This window comes from Aedes aegypti, chromosome 2 (assembly GCF_002204515.2).
Source record: "Aedes aegypti strain LVP_AGWG chromosome 2, AaegL5.0 Primary Assembly, whole genome shotgun sequence".
Classification (NCBI taxonomy): domain Eukaryota; kingdom Metazoa; phylum Arthropoda; class Insecta; order Diptera; family Culicidae; genus Aedes; species Aedes aegypti.
Genome location: NC_035108.1, coordinates 436,675,367 through 436,696,847, shown reverse-complemented (window position 1 = coordinate 436,696,847; position 21,481 = coordinate 436,675,367). Strand labels below are relative to the sequence as shown.

The 21,481-nt window shown below is 37.7% G+C and overlaps 1 protein-coding gene and 1 non-coding gene across 3 annotated transcripts in view; one reads left to right on the top strand and one right to left on the bottom strand.

Moving 5' to 3' along the window:
* The window catches only part of LOC5567018 (neuronal acetylcholine receptor subunit alpha-7), a 414,734-nt gene that overhangs the window by 184,692 nt on the left and 208,561 nt on the right, over positions 1–21,481 (top strand). For both annotated transcript variants that reach the window (XM_021847824.1, XM_001651358.2), the window contains exon 3: positions 13,627–13,766. In XM_021847824.1, coding sequence (XP_021703516.1) covers positions 13,627–13,766 — 140 coding nt within the window. The remainder of the gene's footprint in view (positions 1–13,626; positions 13,767–21,481) is intronic.
* Positions 15,197–15,270, bottom strand: Trnan-guu. The gene has a single exon. It is a non-coding gene; the product is annotated as a tRNA-Asn (tRNA).

Genomic DNA, 21,481 nt, shown 5'->3' with positions numbered 1-21,481 from the left:
TCGATTTTCGATTTTCGATTTTCGATTTTCGATTTTCGATTTTCGATTTTCGATTTTCGATTTTCGATTTTCGATTTTCGATTTTCGATTTTCGATTTTCGATTTTCGATTTTCGATTTTCGATTTTCGATTTTCGATTTTCGATTTTCGATTTTCGATTTTCGATTTTCGATTTTCGATTTTCGATTTTCGATTTTCGATTTTCGATTTTCGATTTTCGATTTTCGATTTTCGATTTTCGATTTTCGATTTTCGATTTTCGATTTTCGATTTTCGATTTTCGATTTTCGATTTCGATTTTCGATTTTCGATTTTCGATTTTCGATTTTCGATTTTCGATTTTCGATTTTCGATTTTCGATTTTCGATTTTCGATTTTCGATTTTCGATTTTCGATTTTCGATTTTCGATTTTCGATTTTCGATTTTCGATTTTCGATTTTCGATTTTCGATTTTCGATTTTCGATTTTCGATTTTCGATTTTCGATTTTCGATTTTCGATTTTCGATTTTCGATTTTCGATTTTCGATTTTCGATTTTCGATTTTCGATTTTCGATTTTCGATTTTCGATTTTCGATTTTCGATTTTCGATTTTCGATTTTCGATTTTCGATTTTCGATTTTCGATTTTCGATTTTCGATTTTCGATTTTCGATTTTCGATTTTCGATTTTCGATTTTCGATTTTCGATTTTCGATTTTAGATTTTCGATTTTCGATTTTCGATTTTCGATTTTCGATTTTCGATTTTGGATTTTGGATCTTGGATTTGGCTTCGGGCTCAAATTCGGGCTTTAACTTTGAGCTTAAGCTTCGGGCTTCGACATCCAGCTTTAGCTTCGGTCTTTGGCTTTGGCTTCGGGCTTTGGCTTTTAGCTGTTGCTTTGAGCTTTGGTTTATGAATTTTGGTTTTCTGACTTTGAATATTTGTTTAATTTTGAATGAGAAGGTGTGTTCAGATTTGGATTTCGATTTGAATTTTAATTTGATTTGTTTTGAATATTCATTCATTCGGTTTATGATTTGAATTTCTAATTAAATTCTAATATGAATCTCTGTTTAGATGTAACTTTGAACATTTTCTTGGTTGTCCAATTACACTGCGGAACACGTTTTTGTCTCCAGCATCAAAATATCTCTATTTACTTAATAAATGGTTGCTGAATCCATTACCGTTTACAGAAATATCATAGCACATCTAGTTTTTGAGATATTGGTTGTTGAAAATGCAAAAAATTGACTATTTCAGCCAACTTGCATGCAAGTTTGCCAGCTTGTACGGCAATTTATTTACCTAATTTGCCACAGAATTCAAACTTTATGTGTATAACAATACTTATCATCAAAGTTTATAATATTTGTGATGTGGAAAACTTATTTTTTGATGGTTTAGAAAAGTATTGTATTTTGCCATATAAGAGAAGCTAAGAATTTTGTATGGAGACTGCAAGCATGTTGAAAAAGATAGGTTTAATCTAAATTTAATTGTAAAATTTCGACCAAAATATATCTAAAACGAAAGTTTAAGTCCTTTTTTGCATGCTTGGTGGATAAGATCACAAAAAAGTTTGATACAATATACTTCAAATTTTAGGTAAACATCAATAAAACCAATGTTTTATACAACTTTGGCGACCTGTAGCTAAAAATTGTGACGTGCTGGGAAATTTCCGAGAACGGCATCAGATTCAGCAACCCCAAATCTACTAGAGACATATAATTTGATCCTTGAGACACGCAAAAATGTCATTTTTGTTGCGCTGTGTTACAATCAAACTTATGAGCGATAAGCTTTTTAAAGAATATTTGCTACATGACTTGATAGCTCCATGATCCGAAGCTTCCCTAAATATGGGCTTATGAAGGTTTAATTGTAGTTTTAGTTTGAAAAAAAAATTTATTTGCATATCGACTTTAATCATGAATTTTGATTTTCGATTCAGATTAGATTTGGATATGGGTTGTCTTTGGTCTTTGACTGTTGACTTTTGACTTTTGACTTTCGACTTTTGACTTTTGACTTTTGACTTTTGACTTTTGACTTTTGACTTTTGACTTTTGACTTTTGACTTTTGACTTTTGACTTTTGACTTTTGACTTTTGACTTTTGACTTTTGACTTTTGACTTTGACTTTTGACTTTTGACTTTTGACTTTTGACTTTTGACTTTTGACTTTTTTGACTTTTGACTTTTGACTTTTGACTTTTGACTTTTGACTTTTGACTTTTGACTTTTGACTTTTAACGTGTGATTTTGGACCTTGAACTTTTGGCTTTGAATTTTAGATATTGGAATTTGGGATTTGGCTTTGAATTTGTATGGATTTTGATTTGAATTTACGATCAGAGAATTCTCTGTTTTTAAATGAAATCGATGTTATGGTCATTACATCCAAACATTCCGTACAGCACAAAAAATATAATCAAGTTATTTCCTCTTGCTGTGTACGGATTTCATTCCCAAAACAAATTTGCTTATTCCGACTTCTAGCCTTCACGAGGACACATCATTTCCGGTGAAAGCGGAAGGACGCAACAATTTAATTTGCCTCATCAACGTCGTCAGCTCATTTCACAGCGGTATCGGTATTAGCCACATTTCACCGAACAAGCAAATTTCCACCAATAATCGACGATTGGTTCTGATTTGGCATTTCCGGTTTGGCCCTTGACGTGCCTTTCCACTGTCAGTGGGATCAAAGCTGCCCCCTTGATTGGTGTGTGTATTAAAGTCACTGTTAAGATTCCAGTAGAAGATTTCAAAATATCCCTATTTGGGTCAAGTCGATTCCGGAGAAAAGAAAATTAGATTTTCCCATTGCAAATGCTCCTTTCTCCTCGTGGACTTCCGAACGACGCGAAAATGGTGCAAAAGATCACGTGACCTCAATCTAGTTCTTTTCTCATTTCAAAGTTGTCGCAGTCGTTTCAGTCTTGGCTTGCAGATGGGATATACAAGCTTGCTGCGGATGGTTCCGAGAGGTGGAACGTTGAGCGCCAATCATCCTCATAAAGTTAGCGAGTTTATAGATTTCCATTACGCACGATAGGGCGTCCTGTTTTGTGGTCGATTCATATTTCGCGTGGTTTACCTTCACAGTCTCCGTCGTCGTCGGTGCACAGAGGTCCAGTTTTAGAAAAAGCGAGACAAATAAAAACAATTTTTAAACATGTTTCGACTCTGTCTAGCACACGACACTGAAAACAGCCTTACAGTTGAGGTCTAAATACGCGTTCTGTCAAAGGATAAATCTCTAGTACTAAATTTGGTTTTCATTTATTTTTTAGAAATTGATTGGTAAATAATCCTTTTGACAAAGTTTGCCTAAACATTCATTTTCAAAAGAGTTGAGAGATTTAAAGTGTATTAAAAACAAGATTATTTTATAGAATGTAGTTTTATTCTTAAATGTGGCTTCTATGCCCAATATAGGGTCTGCACGACACTTGTTCTAATCAAATCTTTAAAAAAATTTGAAATGCGTAATTTTTGCTATGATTTTTTAATTTGGACCACCGTGCACTGTCAAGGTAGTCATCTTAATCCAGGTGTAGTTTTCGGAATTCGACAAAAACCGGAAAAGGTAGACAACGGTCCGGCTCTGCGTGAGACGGTTTTTGATGAAGGTTTGCCTCCTCCCAGTTTTGGGCTAATGCGATAAAGATGGAGAAAGAGTGACTCGGGAGGAGCGACAAGATCGTTTGCGGGTGGAGTTTATTATTTTCTCCGTATCAGGTGAAGGGGGGTGGGGAGATTCAACCTTGGCCACTCCATTAACCGGTGGTGAAAAGGGTGCTGGGTCAGAAATGTATCGATTTCTGGCGAGATGAGGTAACTGGCTTCTGTGGCAGAGAAAATGAGCCTTATTTGCTAACATTCGAATAGAAAAAACATATATCTGTTGGAGGAGAGTGAAATTTTGTGTTACAGGCCATTGTCCTTATAGGGTTTCATCAGGCTTTTGGCCTATCCATTACGCATCGGTGTCAGTTAATTAACGCTATTACGCCATTTCCCGTCATCTCTTCGTGACAGATGGACTCACTTAGCGAATGATTCCGTGTCTGGTCAACGTCAGACACTTTGTGCTTTAATATAGATTCGATGATTGGTACGATGCGAACAGTGGATATCCTCCATGATATCATTGGGCCGCTTCGTGCTGAATACAAAATTTTACAATGTTTTTAACATTATGTGTTTTGACTAATTCTCATCATTATTATACAGAAGCCGTTATAAGCAATAGAAGAAAGCAGATTTCAAGAATCTAAAAATGGCAACTTGGCAAAGATTGCGCTCAATTAGGCCTTAGAAGAAGTGAACGGCTTTGTTTTGTTCAGAGCTTTTAACTCAGATGAATAATTCTCAAAATGAACGATTCCAGGATCAGGAGTTCGAAGGTTCCTGATGAGAATACTGGGAGAATTCTGATGAGAATGATGGATGAATTTTCATGAGAATTCCAGAAGGATACTGTTGGAAGTCCTCAAGAGATCGTGTTGAGAATTCTCGAAAGTTCATTTTGAGAATCTGAAAAGAAGTCCGATGAGATTGCTGAAAGAATTCTAATAAATCCTTGAAGGGTTCTGTTGAGAATCTTTGAAGGATTGTGATGAGAGTCCTGGGAGGATTTAGGTGAGAATCCTAAAAGTTCTAATTTGAGTCAATTCTAATGAATATTATGGAACGATTATGATATAGAAGCGATTTTAACGAAGTTTCTGGAATGATTCTGGTGAGAATTTGGGGCGACGCTGATGAAAATCCTGAGGAATTCTAATGAGAGTCCAAAGAGAATCCTTGAGAATTTTGAGAGGATATTGACGATCATCCCAAAAGATTTCTGCTGCGAATCACAAGCTGATTCTGATGAGTATCTAGAGAGGATACTGATAAAAATCTCGGGGTTTTAATTTGAACTTCTAAAGGATTCTGATGACAATCCCGAGAGGTTTCTGACGAGAACTGCGAGACGATTCTGGTGAGTGTATTGAAAGGATTCTGATGAGAATCCTGAAAGGATTTTGATGAGTATCTCGAGAAGATTGAGAAGAATCTGAGAGGATTCTGATGAGAATTCTCTTCAAACAGTGTGGATCGGAAACAGTGTTGTTTGATGTTTAAAAGGACAATTTACACCGTCTTCAGCCATAGGCTGCACAGACTGAACATAACTAACATTAGACAACGGGCACACGGAACGACCAGTGGATCAGTGAAGAATTTTTCGTTTGACGAGAAGTTTTCTTCGGCTGGGGCGGGAATCGAACCCACACTCCGTTTAGCAAAAATTAATGGTAAATGGTAAAGATTTGTTTTTGGAACCAAACACGGCCCGAGCAGAAGAAAATAACTAGGGTAGGTGTACCAGTTATGGCCATAGTGGTTCCCTATTTCGCCATACGTGATATCTTGAATGTCTTCACATTTTGAAAAATCTTTTGTGTTTTAGCAGTACAATAAAGGATAAATCTTGATGTTAAAACATTCAAAAAGATTAAAAATGTAAAAGTTATCTAAAATTTGCATATGGCCAAATAGGGAACCACTATGGCCATAACTGGTACACTTTCCCTACTGAATACCAAATTGAGGTATTCCATACCAGATAATTTCCAATACTTACAACCTGAATGAGGTATGAATGAGCCCTGCATAAGAGGTAAAATACCTCAAATAATACCTTCTGCATATTCTACAAATACCAAGCTGATAACTAGATCAGGTATTGTAATACCTAAATAATACTTGATGGATTTCCATATAAAAGTGAAATTTTTCAATACTAGTTCAATACCTCCAGCAGTCCTCAATAGCTGTCGAATACCAAAATGAAGTACAGGGGATAGGCAAAATGATTGAGATAGGCAAAATTTTGCCTTAATTCAAATGCTCATAACTTTATGAAAAATTGATGAAATTGGATGCATCTAGAAGCAGTCGACGGCAAATTTGGTCTACTTTCAGGAACTTGCTTGCCCATGCATATTGGCCACTGGACACCGGAGATGTTCTGGATTTTCCGAGGTCATGCCTAAATGTCATTTTTTCTGTCACTTGTATTTTTGTGCGGTGTAAAGTTGGATAGATGTTTACTATTTTCCTAGAAACTAGAACTAATAGGAAGTTGAATGCCGTCGGACGCATCAAGATTGGTTGGAAATCTTCAGAAATATGACCATTTCCGTAAAATGGTTTCGGAAAACATGGTCAGTCATGTTTTTATTCCCAATTATGTAAATACTATCCGGAACTATATCCAAGTGGGCATCAACCTTTAAAATGATGTTTCCAGCAGCATATTCAGAACCATTGGATGTATAGACCACTTTATAGAAGGTTCCAGGTGCCCTGGGGGAAGTGGTCAATTAGGAACATATCTGGAACCATATCAATATGGGCAATAAACTTCATGATTTTCAAAGGTTATGCTTTCCGAAGCATTTCCAGCACCACCGGCTGCCATGACGACTCTATAGTTGGTTCCAGGTGCCCCCGGGCATGTGGCCAATTCAAAACATGCCCGAAAACACATCAGTATGGGTATAAACATCAAGTTTTTTTAAGGCTATGCTACTAGAAGCATTTACAGTGCAAGATATTTATATAACCACTGCACTGTGTAATAGTTTCCATGGGCCCTGGGGATGTGGTTATGTTCCGAATTGGCCACATCTCTAGAAGCCCATGGAATCTACTATAGAGTGGTTATTTAATCTTGTGATTCTGAAAATGCTCCACATCCTTCAAGTCACATGGATCCTACTGTTCATGGTAGAAGGTGATTCTTAACAGGTGAACGGCGAAATTGGCCAAATCCCCTGGGGCACCTGGAACCTACAATTAAGTAGTCATGGCAGCCGGTGGTGCTGGAAATGCTTCGGATAGCATAAGCTTTGAAAACCATGAAGTTTGATGCCCATATTGAAATGGTTCCAGATATGTTCCTAATTGACCACTTTCCCCAGGGCACCTGGAACCTTCTGTCGAGTGGTCTACGTATCTAATGGTTTTGAATATGCTGCTGGAAACATTATTTTTAAGGTTGATGCCCACTTGGATATAGTTCTGGTTAATATTTACATAATTGGAAATACATACATGACTGACCATGTTTTCCGGATCCATTTTACGGAAATGGTCATATTTCTGAAGATTTCCAACCAATCTTGATGCGTCCGACGGCATTCGACTTCCTATTAGTTCTAGTTTCTAGGAAAATAGTAAACATCTATCCAACTTTACACCGCACAAAAATACAAGTGACAGAAAAAATGACATTTAGACATGACCTCGGAAAATCCGGAACATCTCCGGTGTCCAGTGGCCAATATGCATGGCCAAGCATGTTCCTGAAAGTAGACCAAATTTGCCGTCGACTGCTTCCAAATGCATCCAATTTTATCAATTTTTCATAAAGTTATGAGCATTTGAATTTAGGCAAAATTTTGCCTATCTCAATCATTTTGCCTATCCCCTGTATTTTGAATTGTTTTAAACATTTTTTTCAAATACCATTATAATACCAAAATGAGGTATTGATAACTGAACAATACCTAATTGTGGTATGATACCAAAATATGGTGTGCATAAGTTATTGGCGAGTTATTCTTTCCTCCTCGGGGGGGTTTACATGCTTGACCTAAAATGGTCGCCTGTATTCAAAATGATCAGACTTGCTTTCAATGGGCATCATTTGTCGAGTAAATGTGATTGTGTGTGTTTATTAGATCTGGATTGTTTTTTCCGGGTTCCCCTGCTGAAAAACAGTATATTATTGGATGCATTTGGAGGTGCAGATAATCCCTTACACAAAACCGATAAAATTTTGATGATTGATCAACTGAGTCCAAAGTTATGAGCATAAAATCTCCTCATATCGTTCCGATCCATACTGTTTTATGTTTTTTTTTATTCTACTGGAAATTATTGTGTAATGATGCATTACGTTAGCGTTAGCGTTAGCGTTAGCGTAGTTACGGTATACTTCGTAGATTGGATACTAGAAACATTCATGTTTCTTTTCAATAATCTCATTCTGACTACTTTCAGGAACAAGGCAGGGGAGTATACCTTGCTCAAATCATAAACAAGAATACTAAAAGCATGAATATCACTATTCCCGGCCACGCCCATCTTTACCGTAACTTGGGATTGGGTATATTGTCAGAATTCACCTAGAAATCTGGCGATAGACCATAAACATTTGTTGTTTAAGTGTTCTCAATTTAATCTTTTGAATGCCGGCAATCAAAAGAGAAAACAATAGTTTATTTATAGTATATAATGTCTTTTGCGAAATGCTTGTCGATTGTGCAGTAATATTTTTGCTCAATAGCCAGTAAAAAGCAAAACCGATCCCTCCAGAGTCATCGGATTGTATAAAATAACGATACGCGTAAGAAAAAAAAAATCTCCGGCGACAAAAACACGCGCGAAACCGTGAGCAAAATCTATCGGACGACGCAAAACCGAACTTTCCTGCTTGGGCTTCACGAAGCACTCTATTGTGTAATGATGCATTACGTAACACAAAACAGTTTCGTAATGGAAAAGCGTTGCGTAATATAAAAATAGTAATAATTCCAGTTGCGTAATGACTATTACCACATTGCATAGCTCAGTGTAGGAAAGTAGGCCGTTTCATGCGTGATGAAAAACAGCATATTACGATGAGAAAAGCTTTGCGATGATCACAGTCTATGTTGTTTATGATTTAATGTTACAATTTTCGAACCGTTCTATCACGTTAATCAAAATAGGAAAACTATTATCTATTTTATAACTATATGCTCGAACATTTTTCCAATCATTCATCAGCTGATAACTTCTGATAATCTCACTGAAAGGCAAACCATAAATATCTTTCAACATCCCGATCATTGTGTAAAGGTTCTGAAGGAAGTAGAGAGCAACACCAGCTCGAAATTGTTAGATTATGTCATATTTTCTTGTCGCTCATTGTTTCTGGCATACTATAATTCACATCTTCATCGGATGTTTGGAATTTGCGATTGCCGATTTTATTTATAGTTCTACTCCACAGCTTCTCAAAGATTCAAAATATTCAACAAGTTTTTTTTGTTTCCACAGCGATCAACACAGATTTGTAATATTGTTATGCTTAAAGAAGAGTTGGTCCTTATAATTCGAAGTCTTTATAATATGGCCACGAGGCTGGACGACACGCAGTATGGCTTTGTGATAGGGGAAGGGGTGGTAAAATGAACACCTTAAGGAAATCATTTTGTTTCTGATGGAAAAACGAGAAATTTCTAAAGTTCTATCGCACAACTTCAAAAATAGGGATGTAATCTATAGCAGCAACATGAATTCAGACTAAAATAGCTAAATTTTCACATAATTTCATCGCTATCAAAAAGCGATGCAAATGTTCATTTTACCTGCACTATGTGGGTAAAATGAACAGCGGTTGGTGGTAAAACGAACACCATGCAAAAACGTGAGCAAAACAAATATTTCTGAAAATTTTCATTGCCCCACCGAAAATACATCCATTAATGATTGTAACCCATTCAAAAAGAATTCTTAAGGTATCAGAATTGACATCATATCATAACGATATTCACCTCGCCGAAAAACCTGAAGTCTTCCGAGCTAAAATTTACGTTAGTTCTAATTTTCAAACGTGGTTTTCGAAAATCTTAGTTTAGCTCTAAATCGTCCATGCGTGATGAAAATCCATCGAAATTTGTTTTTTCTCGGTAAAAGGCATGGTGTTCATTTTACCACCTCTGTTCATTTTACCACCACTTTCCCTATTTGTGACTTCCACGAAACTCGGTGTATGGTCATTGTTTCTATTGCAGTCTGGCTTTTAAACTACGGCTGTAACTAGCTACCAAAATTATGAGTGATCTTTTGTCTTTCGCAATAGATGATTAACACTAGACAATTCTACAGTATCTGTTTTGGAAAGATTAAACACATCTGAAGGGATCCTCCAATAAATTCAGTATTCAAGGATCTTCTGCAATACTCTCCCAACTTCAGATAGGTAATTATTCGAATTTTGATGTGACAACTATCTCATTTTTGTAAATTTATCCTGGCTCTACCCCATTTTGCATAATGCCATTTGGCATAATGGCCATTTGGCATAACGGCCATCTGGCATAACGGCCATCTGGCATAATTAAAACAAAAATATTTGTTTTCTTTCACATTTCAATATTTTAAGTGTTTGAAATGTTTGGCTAGGACAAGTAAATTTACTGGAAAAAGGGCAAATATTGACAATGATTTTTAGTCCAAGAAGAGAGGCATCCCATAGCATATGGGACTATGAATTAGGATAGGGGGTCGTCCATGAACCACATGGTCATTTATAGGCGGAAAGGGTGGTCTGGTCAAAGACCACGGTCCATAAAAACTTTATAATTTCCCACTTGTGGTCAGGAGGGGGTATAGTCTGAAATTTCTAAAAAAATGACCACGTGGTTAATGGGCAGCCCTATAGTAAAATTCGCCTTCTTTCAACCATGAGCTGTTCTTTTGAGTTTGCAGTTTAGGGAATTATAACGAATTGTTGGACGCTTTGAAAGCCGGAGAAAGGCCTTTTCACGATGTTTTTGGACTAAATTCCGACTTTTTTCGTCTAAAGTCCATAATTACGACGTCCTCTACATTCTAATGCATAAGGTAGAAGAAAAATTACTTTTTGGTGTCCATGATTTAGTAGTGTTTGGTCCATTGGTTTTGTAACTTGCTCAAACGAGAGCAATGGAACCAGAAACACACTCGTTTGGCATGCAATGCGTACCCGAGTAATATCAGGAATCCGGTTAGGCGTGATCCACATCACCGAGTAGTGTTTGAACTGATGAATTTGTTGCATGCTTCTTGGTGGGCGAACGATGGAATCCAAATCAATTGTGGCCGGTTCGCGTTAGGCGGGTGAAAAAAAATCGGAAGATATGTCTGCATCATTATTGTTAGTTATAATAATGGGAGCACCAGTACAAGTACGACACATTGAGGATGCTACTGATCCTGAGTAGCGTTTGTTGGTTCCGTTGGTTCCCTGTGTAGGTACAGTTTGTTTTTGCAATAACGGAGTAGCAACTGTGGACGGCAATCATTGCGGTCAGTGCCCTGAGCTGGAAGCTGGAAATTTAAATCACGGTATCAAGGGCGTCCGATGTAAATAAAAATCGATCATGGCATGCTTATGATTCGCTACGCTGCAAACTAAAAGAACAGCTTATATTTGAAAGAGGGCCGTTTGCCATTTGCCAAATGGCCGTTATGCCAAATGGCCATTATGCCAAATGGCCATTATGCCAAATGGCATTATGCCAAACGGCATTATGCCAAACGGCATTATGCCAAATGGCATTATGCTAAATGGGGTAGAGCCATTTATCCTACCTAGCAGAAGATATTATAACTTGTGGATATCTCAAATATTATGAAGAGATATTAGGTGGTTGAAACAGGTTGAAACTGTAAAAAAATAAAACTATTTGTAAAGCTTCTTTACGGAGAAATGCATGGCAAATATTGTGAAAACCTTTGGCAATCCAATAAATAAACTTAAATGGCATGCTTAGCCTTTGCTATGAAGGCAAGAAATGTCAAAATTGAATCATCCTTTGTCGTTTTATAGCCAGCGTAAGTCGCTGGCTGATTCTTGTCACCTTGGATGAAGTGCCAAAGAATGTTTTGATTAATTACGCGCTTTTATCATGTTCGTCCATTGTTTAAGATCCGGGCTCACAGTGGCAGTTCGTGACAGCACAATCTCGGTTCACCATAACATACATAAATTTTGTATCGGTTGCTCCCTCCCAGGGTAATACCATTAGAGGTTCGAGGCTCATCTCATGCTATTTTATTTGTTTTAATTTTATTTATGTGTAAAAATTAAGTCATATAAACTGCAACACACAATCATACATGAAATTATAGTGAACGCCAAATCAAATTGTCTGGAGTTGTATTGACCATGATAAATTCTCGTATATGGCCTCCAGATTTGTGCGAATAGAGCGAATGGGTGCATTTTATACAATCTGTTTTTACCGAATAAGTGTTCACTTTATTCGCTTGCAGTCTCAGTTATGTGAACATATTTGTTGGCTGAGGGTGTTCAAGAAGGATTACCACCACTAGCTTTCGCTAACGGGTCCAACGAAAAATCGAAGGCACGAATCCAAAAAAGGACCGAAAAAGAGATTAATATTGCTTCACGAAGTTTCTAAAATTTACGAGATTTAAAATAATTTAAATTTAATAAAAAAAAACAATTGTTTACGCACAGAAGGTACGATGCGCACTGTCTTCTCAAAATTGATTTTCCCCATAATTTCGACCATTTTCAGGATTTTCACTCTGTAACAGTTGTTTGTTGCATGGTCCTCATAGATAGCCAATCACTGCCCTCTGATGCCGTCCATTCACACGTGGGTGGTGTAATATTCACAGCGCACTCTCCACCTAGCCATATCCTCCACGAGACGTGCCAACAATACCGGTATCAATTTCAAATTGCCCTCTCAATGGGACATTCATGCCGCCATTTCACCTCGTTCAACCGAGCAATCCCATCCGTTTCCATTCGGTTCACGTCCAGCTGGTGAGTAGCTCAATGTTCGGGCACAACACTGATGATCACCGTGCCCGGTGTGCCTGAAACCGTTATTAACGGATACATTGAAAACCAAATTTAGTTCATACACTTCTCGACGAGCTTTTCTCGACGAGGCAAGCAGAATTCGAGTCTAGTACACGACACTCAATACGGCCTTCCAGTAGAGGTCGAAATACCCGTACCTATCCAAGGATACAAACTCTAGTGGAATTAAATGATTTAGTCCTAAATTTGGTTTTCATTTATTTAAAACTAGTTGTCCCGGCAAACTTCGTCTTGCCATCAAGTAGGCTGTTGAAAAATGTCATACAATCTCCCAAACAAAATGGCACATTAGTTTCCTCCCGTTTCTAAGACTATTCCGAAGACTTACCTAAACTTTTTCTACGCACGAACACGTCGGAACCCTTGGCTAATGCAACAGTGAAAGAGTTGTGACAATCCGTTGGACCGTTCTCTACCCATTTCGTGACATACAAACACCATTCCATTTTTATTTATATAGATAAGTAAGTTGCAGATTATTACTCAAACCAAATTGATACTGTACATAAAAGTCTCCCGAATACCAAATTGGTAGACATTTTTACGTTGATAACGGTTTCAGGCACACCGTGCACTGCCATCACCATCAGCATCATCGGCGTCCTCCACACATTATTACACCCCATAATGATGATAATAACCGTCGGGATGAAGGGCTTCTGCCGTACGGAAATGGTGGACAATGGCGTGTGGACGTTTCCGCTCAAATGACTTCAACACCTTCCGAACTGGCCCCCGCCCACCCAAAGACGTAAAGAAACGAAAATAGCAAGAAAGTAGCCCTTTATATGGAGAAAAGGGACATGTGTGATTTCGATTAGAGATAAGGGGGACCTTATCGAACGATTGGGCTGGGATGCTTTTTGCATTTGTAACTTTGGCACTTATGGGTGTCTTCCAAAATGGTGCTTTTCAACAGAATCAGATAACAAGTATGTTTTTTCTTCTGTATTTTTCTACCAACAGTGTGTAAGGCGGGATACAACGAGAAGCGGTTGCTGCACGATCTGCTGGATACCTACAACACCCTGGAGAGGCCGGTGGTCAACGAATCCGATCCGCTGCAGCTCAGCTTCGGACTGACGTTGATGCAAATCATTGACGTGGTAAGTACATGTCAGGTATAAATGATACAGTTCCATCCCAATTTTGGCAACACATTGAAATACTTTTTTAAGGTGAAAGTTGATTGAGTACGTAAACATAATGTTGCCACCCACTCCAATCACCCATTAACCCTAAATCGGTTGCATGCGTATACTGAGTACACGCACCTTTAAAAAAGCTCGCTTTTCATACACAGCTCAAGCGAGGTGGCGCTGGCGATGGTTGAATGCGCGACCGCTTTTGAGTTAAAGCACCCTCTCGAGCCACCCAACAGGACGAGCCACAGTGTTATGTGTGCCGACCAAAAATAAAACATCATGGCCTATATGTAAGCCTCCATCCACAGAATTTTTCGAGCACAAATCGATGAATTTAAGTCATTTATTGCTCCTAAGAGCATGGCGCGAGAAACATTAAAGTGTTTCAAATATCGTACTAGATTTTTGTATAGCTACGGTGAGTAGAAATTAGAGATGGTCGGGTTTCACATTTTTCAAACTCGACCCGTACCCGACATATATTATTTCTTCAAACCCGGACCCGACCCGAACCTGAGACAAAAATTGAAAGGCAAACCCGGACCCAACCCGGACCCGAACAGTTTTGGCTGTTCAAACCCGAACCCGATCCGAAACCCGAAAAAAAATCAAAGAAAAACCCGCATAGAACCTACGTTTTTAAAGATGATAAATTCATCATTTCTGATGCATAAGGAAGCTTTCAGGTTTCTACTCTGGTTTCAATTTTCTCCAAACCCGATTTTTTTCAAGCTCGAACCCGACCCGTACCTGATAATTTTGTAGCCTTCAAACCCGACCCGAACCCGAACCCGAAAAAAAAAAATTAAAACCGAACCCGACCCGAACCCGTCGAGTTCGGGTTCGGGTCGGGTTTCGGATTTGAAAACCCGAGACCCGACCATCTCTAGTAGAAATACCATTAAAATAGCGTTTTAGAAAGATCACAGAAAAGCCAACAAACATCAACACGATGCGTGAAAAAGAAGTGATTCGGTTGTGAGTGGTATTTTACAACCATAAATCATAGCAATTACTACGTCTTTGCATTTAAAAATTGAAAAATAGAAACAAAAAAGAAACTTAATGTTAAATAGGTCACTTTGAAAAGTTACGCTAGGTTTTGACACTGTTCCTTCATCAGGACTTAACTGACATGAGCGTTTACTCTTCATCGATCTTCTCTTTCGCTAATAACTTCGCACAAATTGAATAAATCTGTAATATTTATTGTTCATTAAGCAATATATAGTGATTCTTTATTCTAAAGCACGAACACTTGTTATGGAATGGGAATCAGTTTTCTGCAATAAGGCAAAGAAAGCAACAATGAAGGGAAATCGACGAATGCAGATAAGCATTAATAAAGAATCAATGTCGATGTTCGGTATCAAATAACAAAAAAAACATCCCGCCCCCGGGTGGACTCGAACCACCAACCTTTCGGTTAACAGCCGAACGCGCTAACCGATTGCGCCACGAAGGCAGATGGTTTAAAAATCTTTACAATGAATTATTGATGAATTTTATTTAATCAAAGTTTACTTTGTGTAATGCAATAATAAATGTTTAAAACTTACTTGCATGGTTTAGTCTAGTATAAAAGTAGTCTACTATCAAATTCCAGAAAAAGCTCATATATATCCAGAAAACATGCCCATATGGCACCATGAAGTAGCTCAATTTCTAACAGTTTGTTCTGTACACTTTGAAAACATGAAGACTAAACGAAATATCTCCCTCAGTCAAGCCTGTTCCATAAAACCCACATCAGAACAGGTTGTCGTAAATATTGCAAACAAAATCCCTTCCGAGAGCCTTATTTGTCAGCTTTTTTTGCCACGTTCCGTTCATCCGAAAAGTCGCCAGAAGAACTGTGGTTCTGATGCAGTGTGCTGAAATATACGACAATGGTCATCGTTTGTTCACTTGGCTCTCTCTCGGGGACCCAATAATAGTCCACGTATAAATAAATGGAGGTTGGCTTTTTTTCGCTTCCACCTACACTTTCCTCTACCAACTCCCTGTCTCGATTTCATATTACAGTAGCAGTCCTATAACCTAACGAACTGCATTCAGGACCCAACGCCACGAAAGTGCATCAGTGCTCCATTTTCCACTTTATTTCGGTGGTTTTTCCCCGGGAAAATATATGCTCTGCGGTAAAAGCTCGGAATCGGAAATGGAGTGCCATATTTTAGCTGGACTTTCTTTCCCCTTATGGAAATATAGGAATAGGAAAAGAAAATCTCGGCGTTCCACGATAGATAGTGCAGATCTGTAAGCAAATCAAAATTTAAACAAACGATGCGGAGGAGGAGCATTTCCTCAAGCGGGCAAACAACAGCGACTTCAAGTCGGATTATCTCATCGCGCAGTCTACCGAAGATAAAGTTTGATTAAAATTTATATTCCCACTCGCTCCATCTTTTGGTATCTACTTACTATGTATACAAAAGGAGTATGTTGGCCTCAAGCATGTGCACAAGGGTGGTTCAAAATTTAAAACGGTTCAAAAATTTAATTTTCTATATCTTCCTTAAACAGAAAATAATGCTCTGTGAAATTTCAACGAGTTTTTCCAGAAACTGCTCAAGGTATCCAAATGTATTATTTTAAAATCAAGGCAATTCTTCTAATGGATTCCCCTCACTCCAAATATTTCTCAACGTTTTTTTCTGAATTAGGGTCGATGTACCAATAGCCGCATAGCTGAGAATAAATATTCGTATAATATTGAAAAATAAAGCAAGCGGTATTACTTTTACATCATCTTTAAGCTTTTTATTTTGTCAGAACTCCTTCACGTCAAAAAAAATGAAACGATTTATATTAAAACGGCGATAAAAAAGCCACTTGTGCGACTAAAGGGGACTGTCTACTAAGGGAACATCCGAACCTACACAAATTGTTTTTTTCTAAGGGGACAATCAACAATGCATCCAATTTGTCAACATACATTCCCTCTTAAATTCTTGCAGTAATTACAACCGCAACTCCTTTAAGATTTGTTTCAGGAATACTGCCATTGTTTTTTTTTAGGAATTAATTCAAGATTCTCTTGAGGATTTCACCAAAGACGAAATAAAGACCTCCATGTTCCTTTCAGTTGCCCAAAATGTTAGAGAACATAAGTTGATGGAGCAAAATCTAGAATGGCGTGATAAGTGTACCGCGATCTGTCAAACTTGGGTACCTCTTGCAGTACCAAGGGACCAAATGCAGTATTAGAAGTAGTACCCAATCTGAAACCGACTACTATGTCTCTCTTCGTCTCTGATTTTATCGAGTCTAATTATTTTTTTTAGACATAACTGCTGGTATTATTTGATAATTTTCTATTAATTTCATGAGGAATTTCTCTAAGATTTTAAATCAAATTCAAGCAAGGTTTTTTGAAAATTTCATTCATTTTATGTTGTTTACTATTTTATTTATTTTATATTCATATAATATCTCAATTATTTTACATTCATAAAAATCACCTGATTTTTTTTTTGAAGGATCGCAGAATGTTAAAAGGATGCGAAATTTAAATGAATATCTAGTCACAATTTTGTACAGTACACGATATGCATGCAAAATAATAAAAAAAATAAAACAACTTGATTGAATGATTGAAATTAGAATGTCTCGAAAAAAGTCTCAAGATATTGTGACAAACATAAATTACCGTTATTACCGTTGGTATCATATGTTTACTTTTAATATAATTGATTAAACGAAGATTGTTTGCAAAGTATGGAAACTGCAAAATTATGCTGAAATGTTTAATGCGGATGAAATACACACTGCAACATTATTCCCATGGTATTTCAGAATTGTTCGTACAGGACTATTCAAGGTTTCCACAGAATTCCAACAGAAATTCAACTGGATTCCCACAAAATTCCCTCAAGATTCTTAAAGGATGTCCACACGGTGCTCATAAAAAAGCACGGGATTCCCATAGGGTTCTCACAAGATTCCTGAAGTCTTTCTACACCATTCCCACTGGAATAACAGGATTCACATTGCGATACCTGGATCTACAGTGGGTCCTCAGAATCCTCACTGGAATCCCAGGATCCACACTAGAATTCCACCTACACTGCAATCCCAAGATCCATGCTTGAATCTCAGGATAATTGCTGGAGTCCCAGGATCCACACCGGAATCTGCACTTGAATACGAGAATCCCCACTGAAAAGCCAAGATCCACGATAAAATCCCTGGATCCTAAAATCCAGGATACACACTGAAGTCTCAGGATCTGTACTTGAACACGAAGATCCATACTGGCATTCCAGAATCCCAAGATCCACACTGGAATCCAAGAATGTATACTGGAATCCCAGGATCTACAAAGAAATCACGGAATCTACTTTGAAACCCCAGCATTTATACTGACTTTCTAGAATCTAGAATTGGAATCTAACGATCCACACTGAAATCCCAAAATTCGCAGTGTAATCTCAGGATCAACAAGGAATCATAAAATCCACACAGGAGTCCTAGAATCTACAAAAAAAATCACTGCAATTCCAGAATCCACATTGATTTTACAGAATTCATAGGGGAATCCCAGAATCTACACTTAAATCTTAAGATCCACAATGGAATCCCAAGATCATTACTGGAATGTCAAGATCCACGCTGAGATCCCAAAAATCAAACGATCCACACATAAATCTCTGAATCCACACTGATATTTCAGAACCCCCACTCAAATCCCAGGATCCATACTGGAATACCAAGATCTATAGTGGAATTTCAAGATCCACACTGTAATCATAGAACCCATACTGAAATCCAAGGATCCACACTATAATCCCAAGATCCACATCAGAATCTCAAGATCCGCATTGAAATTAAATGATCCACTCTGTAATTCAACAATCCACACTAGTACTCCCGAATCCACACTGAATTTCCAGAATTCACATAAGAATCCAAAGATCCACACTGGAATTATTAGACCCAAACTGTAATCCCACGATTCACAATGCAATCACAGAATTTACGCAGGAATCCCAGGATTTACAGTGGAATTATCTCTGTATTCTTACAAGCATCTCAGGATCCATACTGGAATACCAGGATTCACAATAGAATTTCTAGATCTAAACTGGAATCCCAGGATCTACACTGGAATCCACAGATCCACATCGTTATCACAGGATCAACACTGGCTTTCGGGTTCACACTGGCTATCCAGAATCCACACTGGAATTTCTTGGTCCACATTGGAATCTCTAGATCCACATCAAGCATAGCAAATTTCACTTTCACCCAAATGCAACCGATAAAATATATGCAAAGTATCTGCTGCCACAGAATGCTCAGTGACAGCCGAACGCTACTACAGGGTGTCCGCGAATTATCCGTACAAACTTTGAAGACCTGTCTCTATCCAATCAAACATAATAAATTCAATATTCTTGCATGGTTTAAAACATTGGCATATTATATTCTTAAGAAATAAGTTTGACACATTTCCGATTTCAAATAATTGCAAAACCAACCCAAATGTATTGAGGTGTCTTAAAGGGAGCTGTATTCCGAGCTTTATGACGGAAGAGAAATGTCCATAGAACTCACTGGATTTGAACCGTACAATTTTCTATTTCCAGTGTAACTTGAAGCCACTAACCTGTAGATTACTTCAAATAATAATAGGACATTTGGATTCATCTCTTTTAGGTTTTAGGGATAACACATCCCCAGTATGACTAGCGGCCCTCAGGAAAAACGTCTCCGAAAAATTTAAATTTGCCTATCTCAGTAACAAGCAATCATTTCGAATTTTTTTAAGGTTGTATTTTGTGATAACATATAGATGTATTATAAAAGGTACATGGACATTATTTTTTCATTGTTTTCAATGTGAGATCAACTTTCCAATTTTTTGCTGTTCGGATAATTTGCGGACACCCTGTAGGCGCAATCCCGACGAATCACAAACGATTGAGATAAACCGAAAATAAGAAGGCTCACGGAGTGGAGAGAGAACCAATCTGCGCTTAAATGGGAGACACGAGAGTACGCGTTCGCCATTCAATCACTGAATGCATTCAGCGGATTGTACGGATTTCGCGTTCACTTAATCATTTCGCCGGGTGTATTTCCTATCAATGAGCGCTCATCAGCAGTGTTGGAATAGATCGCATCACGAAGCAGCTCACGAGTGTATACCAACGTTTAGTTTTGTTTTTGTTCCAGTTCAGAAGAAATGTTCACAACTTTCCATCACTGCTCATCAGCTCTCAAACACGAATGCCGCTCGTGCGGAATCGGAATGTAAATAATAATTTGCTTCAGTAATCGGATATTTTCGGTACACGGAGACGAATCTATGACATTTGGTCGAATGAAATTTGGTCGAATGACATTTGGTCGAATGACATTTGGTCGAATGACGTTTGGTCCGAAGTACATCTAGTCGAACGGACATTTCGTCGAATGAACATTTGGTCGAAAAGAATATAATTGGTTCATGAAGCATATGTTCCAGAGGATTATTTCTCAGATTATTTTACATATCACTCTGTAATGTATTAATTGACATTAATACACAGTGATTGAGATTGAAAGAGCGGAAATCTTGTATGATATGAGCTATTACTGGAGGTTGCAGATGCAAAAACAACATGATAGAGTGCAGAAAATCTGAATTGTTTTACTGAACAAACCTCAAGCTTTTAATAAGCGACGAGCGATATTTTGGGATTCCATCGATTAAAATCGAAATTGTTGACGTTACTTGATGTCATTTTTCTCATTCAAGATTATTCTGCGAGTCGGATGATTCACTACGAGCTGATCTCAAATAGAAGAAAGTGAACTTTCATCACTCAAGTCGACTCGTCTCACCTCACGCGAAACATGGAATAATCACAATTATCTTGTTTGAATACTTTCGATTTAATTAATAATTAACTTATTATCGATAGAAGTCATCAACTCCGCTATCAAATCCACATGTTTGCTCAAGGAATGTGATTTAGCTGGAAGTAACAATCATAACGATATTTCACCATGAGTAGGAAACGTATCCTACAGGCGGAACTTCCGATGGACTCCGTCAAAATCGTTTCCTAAAAGCCATGGCCATCAAAACTCGTTCTCTTCAATTCAACGTGACCATGCTCAACCAATTCTTCTCACGGTCGTACGCTGTAAAACTTGATACTTTATAAAGACTTCCCCAAATCAACGCGATTTTATTTTCAGCGACAGTGTTGGAAATCGCGCCTCCGTGGCTTGGGCATGCTCATAAAACAGTGCATGCAGTAAAACATCTGCGATATCGCAACGATTGTTTGTCGCTGTCGTCGTAAAAAATCGCCTTCATTTGGGAAAGCCTTAATGTTTCCGAGCACTTCCACTCGAAGTTGTCATGGGATAAAGATTAACAAATTATATAAGAACGATGACATTTTTAAAGAATAATCAACAATGTTTATTAATACAATAACTGAGCAACGAAGATATTAAGCAGATTTTTTTGCAAAAAATGATGACATTTTGAAAGAATAAAGAATTATGTTTTCAACTTTCAACAATGAGTACCCAATCTCCTGCAAAATTTTGTAAAATATAACGTCCTGTTTTCCGATTCAAAATTGGATGAAAAATGAGTACATGTACAAGAATAATTAATCCTATATAGACATGTATACATGCATGCTAATCACGCTATAAAGCGTAAGTAAAAA